General features: G+C 42.4%; 1 protein-coding gene across 4 annotated transcripts in view; it reads left to right on the plus strand.

Annotated features, from left to right (window-relative positions):
• Positions 1 to 10,180, plus strand: part of dennd1b (DENN/MADD domain containing 1B) — a 127,896-nt gene extending 117,716 nt beyond the window's left edge. For 3 of the 4 annotated variants that reach the window (XM_061825999.1, XM_061826000.1, XM_061826001.1), the window contains 3 exons: positions 3,830 to 3,915; positions 4,528 to 4,750; positions 5,362 to 10,180. In XM_061825999.1, coding sequence (XP_061681983.1) covers positions 3,830 to 3,915; positions 4,528 to 4,750; positions 5,362 to 6,081 — 1,029 coding nt within the window. In that variant the 3' untranslated portion in view covers positions 6,082 to 10,180. Of the gene's footprint in view, positions 1 to 2,008; positions 2,500 to 3,829; positions 3,916 to 4,527; positions 4,751 to 5,361 lie in introns of those variants that run through there. The other variant, XM_061826002.1, reaches the window with a different exon arrangement.
• Positions 10,181 to 10,384: the final 204 nt, after the last annotated feature.

The following is a 10,384-nucleotide window of genomic DNA, read 5'->3' on the forward strand; positions in this document are numbered from 1 at the left end:
GTTTGAGTTTCCTGTCTGGAACTAAAGTGCCATCTCCAGGAGGTGACTGTGTACTGCACTGCGGCTGTTCTCACTCAGACACCTGGATGAGACTTTAGGTTTAATAGAATAAGCGTGAAGCACATTTTCCTTCTTTTATATATGTGCTTTCAGCGATGGCCAGTTGGACGGACAAGTCCTGGAGCTTGTCTCAAACAGTTTTCCTCCGCCTATTTGGAGCGTGCTGCTCTTAAACAGGCAGACTTGGCCGTCCTTTGCAGAGTGTCTGCCTCTCCCCGAGGTTTGTTTGCATTTTACCGGAATCTCTTTACATATACTGCCAAGCTGTGAGATCAGTGGCCACTCAGAAATACCCTATGAAATGCATAATGTAAGGCGGGCTTTTAAGGCCCACTAAAGTTTGGCCCTGCCACTGAGCCTACGGTTAGTTCTGCATAAGTGGCCATGCAGGGGAAAGTTTGTTCCTTCAGATGCACTTTCCGAAATGGATGCTGATGATTGGATTTTCCTCTTATAACTAGAAAGGAACACTAATGTGTTGCGTCAGAAGTGGGGAAACGTTTTGAGACATCTTGCGTCAGTCGACTGTGAAGGTGGTAAGGATGAGGTCAGAGAGTTTAGTTCATAATTTACTCACGGGCCGGCCTGCGAGGGCTGCGGCAGTGAGCGTGTCGGGCTTTATGTACAATTAAAGGACCGAAAGTATTCCCAGTGCTTTTGCTCTTTCTCACCAAACACTCTGGAATGCGGATCAAAGGGCTAAAATGATAACGGAAGAAATAAATGTTCCCTTCAGAAACCAAAAATAAAAGCTCGAATATTAAATGTTTCACCTTGATGGAGAATAGACTTCCTCTTGAAATGCAGGCTGGAGGTCATTTTGCTGAAATAATTTCAGATTTGTTGTCTTTTTTTTTTTTTTTTTACCCCCCGCATATGCCTGCTGACTGGCGGCGCCGTGCAGTCAAAGACAAAAGTGATGGCAGAGCGACAGAGGGAGCAAATGTGAGACAGGGAGCCGATGGAGGGAGATCACTTTTTCATTTGCACCTTTCAGCTTCCTATTAGCCCACAGCGAGGAGCTAATGGAGCAGCAGTATGATAATGTGTTGTTCTTCTTTTTCAAGTTCTCCTCTGTGCTGTCAGGCCTGGGGCTTGACTATTTGACTGTGGGTGCCTCCAATCTTAAACACGCTTTTGTTCTTTACATTGGCGCACGGTGCATCGGAGTTCACGAGTCAGACAAATAGCTGCTGTTGAGGAACTCTTTGCAGAAAAGTGCGAAAACCAAAGTTGTCGGAAACTGTGTAATTGTAACCGTCGTGCTGGGTTTCACCGCGAAGAGAAGCAATGACAAGTTGATGAGGCCTTGTCGGGCGGGGAGGAGGGGACGTCCGTTTACGGCTCCCCCGTGGAACTTCCTTTTCGGACAGACGCGACCGAAGCTGTAACTGAGATCACAGCGGCATGCGGGCCTCGTGACCTGTGTCTGCTTGTGTTTTCCTTCGCCTTGCTTTAATAAACACCTCACTGCGCAGAGAGGCCCCACGTTGCCAAACATGCTCAAATGAACAGCCTCGTACACACAGGCCACGTGTGTGTGTGTGTGTGTGTGTGTGTGTGTGTGTGTGTGTGTGTGTGTGTGTGTGTGTGTATGTGTATGTGTGTGTGTGTGTGTGTGTGTGTGTGTGTGTGTATGTGTATATATCTCACAGGTGCATCTCCGCTCTGTAGGCCCTCTGGTTGGCTGCCACGCCGGCCTGGCCCCAGATTTACTGGCCTGACACAGAAATCCATTAAATGCTGTTTAGGGATCCCGGGCCAGAACCTCTCTCAAATCTCTTTCATTATAGCTCCAAGCTACCATGGAAGGGCAGCGAGTGGGCCAATCAGCGCTGCCACCACATGTGTTTTTGCTTAGGCCCACAACTTGAGAGGCTTAAGTGACTACTGCACACATCCTAACCCGTTGTTTGTGTGTGTGCGTGTGTATCCTAAATGAGGCCAGGCCAGCCACACGTGACGTTCGATTCCGCCCATCTGGCTGACACAGTGTCCACTAATGAAGACCGGCTCGCTGCTCGCATCCAATGCCGTCCTTCACCTCTCCGCACGGGCTGCACCATTGGCTCCACCTCTTTGCTGTCATCACCTTTCGGGGCACATTCTGTCACCTCGAACCATTTCCCAGCATTCTTTTTTTTTGTTTAAGTTTTATTGCTGCATCTTTGTTTTCTGTGCCGCGCTCTCACGCACCCTCTATGGTACTCTCACTTTCAGGCTTCAGAGGGCCTTCGATTGTATGGCAAACTTTTTTACACATGAGTATGGAAAACCTTTTAAAGTCCCCCCAATACCCTTGGTATCCATCTTAAGGTCTACGTACTAGTACATTCAGACAATTCTGGTTAAATGAAAACTACAATTAAATTAAAACTACTAAAGTACTAAGATCCTGATCATTAAAGTAAATTAATCTAGTAAGCCTCTGTGTTGATTAAAAAAGACACGCTTTACACCTTATTATTATTTTGACTCACTGTCGTATGCACTGTGAACATCAATATTGCACTTAAATAAAAATGTAAAAAATGACTTGCATCAAGATTACATTGAAATGTATTCTGTTTAAAAGTTACATTAAAAATGTGTTGAAACAACACATTAAATACCAGCGGTCATTCATGAATATACAAATGTGTAGAAACATACAGTTCTACTAGTGTGCCCTACTCTCTCTTTCTACTAGTTGGCTGAATTGTAACATAGCGTACTAGTACATTGCACTAGGACACAGATGTTAAACTCAAGGCCCGGGGGCCAGATCCGGCCCACCACATGTTTTTATGTGGCCCGCAAAGCCACATCTGGAGTGTTAATTTCAATTATTCATCTAAAAATTTATACAAAAATTTCAAATTGTGATGCGTCATAAATGATAAACTGGAGATATTGCAAGCATTTCTTGTGTTACCAAACATGAATATTTGAAAAACACAAATACCCTTGATTTCTGATTCCAAAAGTAGATTATGAATTGATGATGTAAATAGGATGAGACAATTAAATATTTGTATTGTTTCACAGTCATAACGGCCCTCTTGACGGAAACCGGAACCACAATGTGGCCCATGAGAAAAATGAGTTTGACACCCCTGCACTAGGACATTAAGATGATTGAAGTGATGAAAAAGCCGTAAAGAAAGCAACACTGAACAAATACAGGAGCCCAGATAAAGAGCTCTCATTTGGATACGTTGCCAGTATTAAAAAGAAAGACGGCTCTGTTAGCGGAATGTCAATTAGGAGGCAAGCAATGGTGTTGGAAGAACAGAACAGCACATGCACCGGCGCTGATGGAGGAACATGTGCATGGTGTTGGAGGCCATGTTAATAAGCGGCCCGCGGCAGATGGGGAGCGTCCCGCGTTGCTGTGTAAAGCTGCTGTCTCTTCTTGAACCCGCACATTAAACATGTTACACAGGTGGCTTATTAAACCCGCTGTGTCACTAAACGGCACCGCAGACTGATCATTCAGCACTTTGCTCTGACAAACGCCATGTGCAGAGATGGTTAATGCACTTACACGGGGCTACTCTTAGAACCGACTTATTGCCTAATTTGATAAAACGCTTTTAAACATTGTCATCCCCAGATCCCAATTTGGCTAATATAGTATCAACTCTTTGGCTTCTGGTCCAACAACAGAAGCTTTGTCCCTCAAGGACTTAGAAGATATCTTTCTCTAATCTTCCTCTATCTATGTTTTTTTTTTTTTGTTTTTTTTTCATTTTGCATTTTTTTCTTTTTGTGTTTTTGTCAATGACAGCAAAACTTCAACAAGTCCCCCGCGAGCATGGGCCCTCGTGAACTTGGCTACGGGCTCGATGATGACGAGCTGGACAGGGCGAGCAAGTAAGTGCGCCTTGTCTTGGCCCTGACTATAATTTATCATCAAAGATTTTTTGGGTTAATTTGCAGATATTATGTAAAAGAACAAAATGTTCAAAAAACCTTATTGCTATTAGGTCATGGTAGTACTGCCCCCAAGTGGGTATTATGGGTAAAACAAGCAACATTTGGCTGGACTATAATTTTTTTTTAGGAGGGGTGACTGTGTAATCTTTCTCGTTGATATTTTATGTATGAAAAATATCTATCCAGTTTTTGTAAACTAATACATATCGGTGCATCTCAATAAATTAGAATATCATAGAAAAGTAGTTAAATGAAAATGTAAAGATTCAGATTACTTTTCAGATGGGCAATTTCTACTTGATTTCTATATTGACAATCGATTTTACCTTATGTAATATTTTCTTTTCCTGAGATGAAATATGTTTTTTCATTAGCTGTAAACTATAATCATGAAAATGTTTTTTTAAAAAGCTAAACCATCAATTATTTCACTGGTGTGTATGTGTGTGTGTATATTGAATCTATGTCAGCTTATGTACAGCAAAAAATATTCGCTATACTGTCCATCTGAGTTTTCCCCGAAGAACGCGACATGTTCCCTTTCCGTAGGCTCTCGTCAGAAGACAGCGGTGATGTCCCCTCATACACGGAGGACAGCGATGACTCCTACTCTTTGGAGCTGGACATGGATTCGTCCCAGTCAGGCAAGATGAACCTGCTGGAGGAGATCCTGGACTCTCTGAACACCACCACGATGGAGCAGGGCAAGCTCAGTGCAGCCAAGAGCCTGGACTTCTTCAGGTCCTTGGAGGACTTGGACTACCAGGCCCCGGTATGAGTCACATATCGTCATGTAACTCAATATTTTTTACTGTGTCTAGAGTGGCTATAAGAAGTCACACACCTATGTTCAAAAGTTTTGCGAGGTTAAAAAAAATGAGACCACGTTAACTGATTTCAAAACTTTCTTTAGTATTTTTGAGACCTGTAATCTCACTTCCAGAACAAACACTTAAGGGGACGAACAAACAAGTAGTATAACTTTGATTTGCACATAGGCACACAACTTAATAAAGTAATTAAAAACCAAAGGGCAATAATTTGATTCAGCATGTTTCGGAATTACAGCGCTCGGTTTTTTGAGGGGAAAACTGACAAATTGCCCGGCTCATCTGTCAGATTTTGGCATTATTATATCTCCAGGTACCGAACCGCAAGTGCGCATGAGACACTGCAAGCCCCCCAAGTCCAATTTCCATAATATGTCCCCTTCAAAATCAAATGAAATCGCCAAATATGGTTCTTAGGAATGATCAGTATAATATAATGAGCAGAACGATATTTTGTGTTGAAAACACACACATCCTGGTCCAATCAACGTGTTTTATTGCACCGCGATCACGATCTTCGTGACTCATTTTCTTTTTGCCTGTTGATTTTCAGAATAAGGTTAACGCCTCTGGTGACTTTCAACCATCAGAGGAAAGCGGTTGTGGTGGAGGTGGGGACCAGGGGGGCTGGAACATGGGTCAGGATGACAGCGCTGTCCACGGGAAACACCTCCCACCGTCCCCGCGCAGACAGCCCAACAAGAGCACCCTGAAGAAACCCCCAGTCCCGCCAGACAAGCGGTCCGGTCCACATCACCTACCTCCAGAGAGACGAGCGGGAGATCGCTTCTCCTATTCCCCCTTAACATCTCATCGGATTACCCCGACATCGCCGTCTCCAACTAACGCGTCTTCACTTCCAGTCTATTCTCCGCTGCCGGCGGCCCGCGCTCGGACCATTTCAGAGCCCCAAGCCGGCACCGAGCCCCCTCTGACGCAGAACCCGACCGGCTCCACGGGCATCTTGAGGAGGAAAGTCCTCTCCAAGGAGACGGTGCAGAACTACAAGAAGAAGTCTCTGCAGAACAAGGGAAGCAAGGAGACTAGAACCAGGGACAGCCATTCAGTGCAGGTGCCCTGGGAGAAGGACTACAAGGAGGGGCTTCCGAGTCTGGATCCCTCTCAAGGCCTGGGGGCGACTTTGCAGGATCGAGGCCTCCTGGAGGAGATCGAGTCTATGTGCTGTGTCAGGCCGGTACTCCACAGCGGCCTGCAGCTCTCGCAGGTTCACTGTAACAACAGTCACCGCAGCAAAGCCACAGAAAACTTGTAACTTTCTACCGCTCAGTTTTATTCTGGAAGTCCATTTTATGTCAAAACTTTGAGAGAAATGTGAGGACCTGGAGGTGGAGTCTAGTAACAAAATGGGGAAAAACTGGTGGAGCGCAACAAGATCTTATCGTGGGACTGATTTCCACAACTTATGCAAGAAGTAAATGCACATTGGCGTCCCAATAGTATGCAATATCTTTGGAAAACTTCATTCATTTCAGTAGTTCAATTCTTAAAATACATTTCATACATGTAGATTCACTACACAGTGAAATTTGAGGATTATGACTTACCACCCTTAATTCACCATCTCAAGAAATTCAAATACAGTGAACACTCACGGTTTGGAATTTTCAAATTCACCTATTTGCGGATTTTCAGGGAAACCTCTTGTGTCATTGACTAAAAATTCACCTATTCGCTGTTTGTACATGAGCAAAAGCAGTTGAATCATTACTTTCCCACCATCTTGAAGCATCTTGGTGCCAAGGACCTTGTTAAAGTGAGTAGAGGAGCTTCATTTAGTCAACAATCTTGCTTTGCTGCCATCTAGTGCAGTGGCGCCTAACCTTTTTTCCACCACCGTTCACGTTCAGTACTTATATTTTGGGTGCTGACAGACTTTACCGATCAAAAGCTAATGATTGGGCACCACCGATCTAGTTCAACTATGTTGAAATGAGTTGAGGAATTTCTTCTTGACAAAGTAATGCTTTGATGGAAGGAAGGAAGACATTGAGAGTAGCGCCCATGTTGCATTTTCCACACGATGGAGGAGTTCAAATGAGTCCCGGAAGGACAACGTCACATCCCATCGTCACGGGAACGGTCCTCACATTTCACTCGAACAAAGCACTTTTCAATGAGCAAGTACTGAAACAGATATTAAGAAAATGAAAATCATCAGTCCTGGTGAGCCTCGGGAAGTGACGCCACACTGTGTACTCCGTTTCTGACACCACGCCTTAAGTGGACACGCCATTTGTTTGTCTGTTGATCACGTACTGGAGGTGTGACTGGTACTTTCCTGTATCCCGAATGTCGGCGTGCTTTGAAGCTGCTCTTCAAACTTGCATTGCAGACAAGGAACTTGCATGTCGATGCTCTGAAGGGAAGGCCACATGAACAATAAGACGTATTTTTAATTTTTTCATCCTTTCCTCTCATCCTGTATTGTTGTCTTTCTCTCTCTGCTCAATGTCATTTTGTTAATTCATCTTTTCTTTCCATTTCTTTTGCCGCCATGGGAAGACTTTTAAGCATTTACAGTAGTCGACATCTGTGTATCCAGTTTCAGGCACATGCACTCGTCTGCTGTTTTCCTCACTAGTTTGTTCGGCGTACTAGTAGTATAACTTTTACTAGTAAAGTTGTTTTTTCCACTACTGTGTGACAGAACAACTTTTGCATACTAATGGGAGAACTGCACTTACTCTGCAAATACTACTGGAGTTCTAGATGCTAACTAGTAGAATTAGAAGAAGGCCTGTAGTAGTACCAGTAGCACAAGGTTGTCAACTAGTGAATATTTTTGCCTCACTAGTAACATAGTGGTCTTACTCATGCGAAAGTTGTCCTACTAGTGTTGAACTTGTAGGACAACTGTATCTTTAGTAGTGATTTTTGCCACTATTGTTGTGTGACGTTTCTACACACTAGAACAACTTTGGCATACCAGTAGAACAACTACATCTTACCAGTGAGACAAAACTACTAATGGGCATTTTTGGGTCTACTACTGGGGTCCTGGAAGCTACTAGTGTGCAACACATACATACCTAATGGGCCTTATTGTGTTGCTACATTACAAAAACGCAAAATCATGACCAAGTGATTTTTTTTTTCTTGTGAAAACATTCATGAACTTGCTGTATGACTTTTTATTTCAAAATTTTAAAGAAAAAGTCTTATTTTAAGCCACAAGATCTTTACCAATTTGATCAAACCAATTCATACTAGTTACATTGTCATGCTACTTTTACTGAATTTAGGGACACTTGTTTTAAGTGGAAAAGATATGCTAATGCCACTTGATATCAATTAACTTCAGATTCTCAAAAGTCAAAAATGTCTCAAAGTAAATGCAGTAAGATCTTTTCACCGGAAATACGATACATAAGTAAGAATTGCATTTTTGCTGTGTAGTTGATTTGCAAAGCTTTGACTGCATACTGGTTGGCCAAAAGTTGCACTGGCATTGGAGAAAACAAGCCTTGTAAGAGTTGTTCTACTAGTACGCGCTTACTAATGAGGACAAAGGGCACACTAGTACCTGAACCTTATGCGGCACAGCACAGATACGCAACGACCTTTGCCTGTGTCCGAGCTTCCAGTCGCACAGTGATGATGGCGAGTATGATTGTAACACGGCTCACGCTTACCGGTACACGCGTGACGTGTACAGTGTGACCCTGTGGAGAGAAACGCTGTGTGCGGAGGTTTGAGGCCCGAAAAAAAAAAAAAAAAAAAAAAAAGAGGGTTATGTGGGTGGGAAGCTTTTTTTCCCCTTTGTTCAGTTTGGTGCTGTTGTGATTTCGACCACATGCCAGTCACCTGGCAGCCAATTGGCCGATCGCTGCTGCCGCCGCCTCGTTAATGTTTTGCTCATAAATCGTCTGGCCGGCGTGCCGATGAGCAGACGTCCGTAGTCGTAACTCCAAATAAGGAAAACTCCGAACCAACTATGCGGCGTCGCAACTCATTGACACACATTAAAATACAAAGTAACTATGCAAACGTTCCGAACTCAAAGTTTAAAAGTGCTTGCCTACTACTAAATCATGTTCACTTTTAATGGGAATAAGCCACGTCGGTTGCGTTTGCGTGTTCAGCTATGTGGTGTGCCTTATAAGATAAAAGTATACCTGGTACAGTATTAAATGGAAAGGAAGGAGTATGGAATATTTTCATCATCATTGTCCTTTGATTGTTTCAAGACTGAAAACGACTTTTGAGTGGTTGTGACCAAATGACCTGAAGTGAACTCAGGCAATTTTTTTCACAGGAGGCGCCTCCTGGCATTTTATATTTTCATTTGTCTTTCGTTAGATGGCTATTCCATTAGTTTAGTTTTTTTTTTAACAATTTCATTTCTCAGAGGTCAGGTCATAACTTTTAAAAGAGGCATTTAAAACGCTTTCTCAGAGGATTTCATTTCATAACAAAAAAAAAACCTGAAAAATCTAATATTTTCAGCTCACAAGACGTATTTTTCTCGAGTATATTTTACATAAATAATATATAATTGCTGTTGTGTGTTGAAATTGACACTCAATGTGAATGTTTTAAATAATATTTTTTGAATGAGACTATTTAAAAAAGAGAGAGAATAACAAATGTATTTCCCGCGTTCCAGTGCTTACTCTTGTTTCTTCACGCATGTTCAGAACTTGGATGTATCTGGCTCTTATTTGTTTGAGAGACGTTCATTCATAATTATTGCGAATTATCTCAGTATTTAGCATGTCAGACCCCAAACAAACAAACAAAAAAAGAATAATACAAATCTGTTGGTTTTGCCTTGCAACGGATTGCATTGTAGTATTTAACATCATCTGCCTTGTAGGAGAATATATTTTTTACATTTTTTGGGCAACTATAAGTACACCATAGAGAAAAAAAAAATTAAGCGGATAACTGCTGCTGTGAGTAACGCGACTGTTTACAGTAAAGCGACGCGATGATGATGATGATGACTGAATTGTGGGGGAGTTTGCATTTCTATATGTGGAGAAAGCCGACGTTGGGTGCTTGTTGCTATCCTGCCAGTGCTTGAGCGTGCTAACGCATTAAGGAGTGCAGGCATATTAACACATTTCATCTTGTATTTTAACATCACTTTCCGTACGCCCAAAATATACACACACACAAAAAAAAAAATGCAACATCTGTGTAGTAAAAGTCTTGACATGAGTCAACATCTTGTTTGGTTATTGTAACGATGGAAAATCTCTGGTACGTTTTTTTTTTTTTTGTACAAACTTGCATGTTCTCGTGGAGAAAACAAGTGAGGTGAATCTCATGAGGTGTTGATGACAAACGTGGTACAACTGCACATCGTGTACGCACTGTGAACTGAAAATAAATGCTTTCATGCAACAAACTTTGTCTAGACTCTCTTTTAAACAGATAGTCACGATATCTGTGCGAGCTGTATCACAAAAAACACACCTTTCCAAAGATAATGCTCAGTTTTGATTGACACGGTTAAGTACGGTATTCGCTTCACGCTGTGTGTACTTTTTTGTGCCCTGCGCTTTCCAATAATTTTGCATCTTGACAGAAGCAAAAGTAATAAAAACTTC

The sequence above is a fragment of the Syngnathoides biaculeatus genome, chromosome 7 (genome assembly GCF_019802595.1).
Source record: "Syngnathoides biaculeatus isolate LvHL_M chromosome 7, ASM1980259v1, whole genome shotgun sequence".
Classification (NCBI taxonomy): Eukaryota; Metazoa; Chordata; class Actinopteri; order Syngnathiformes; family Syngnathidae; genus Syngnathoides; species Syngnathoides biaculeatus.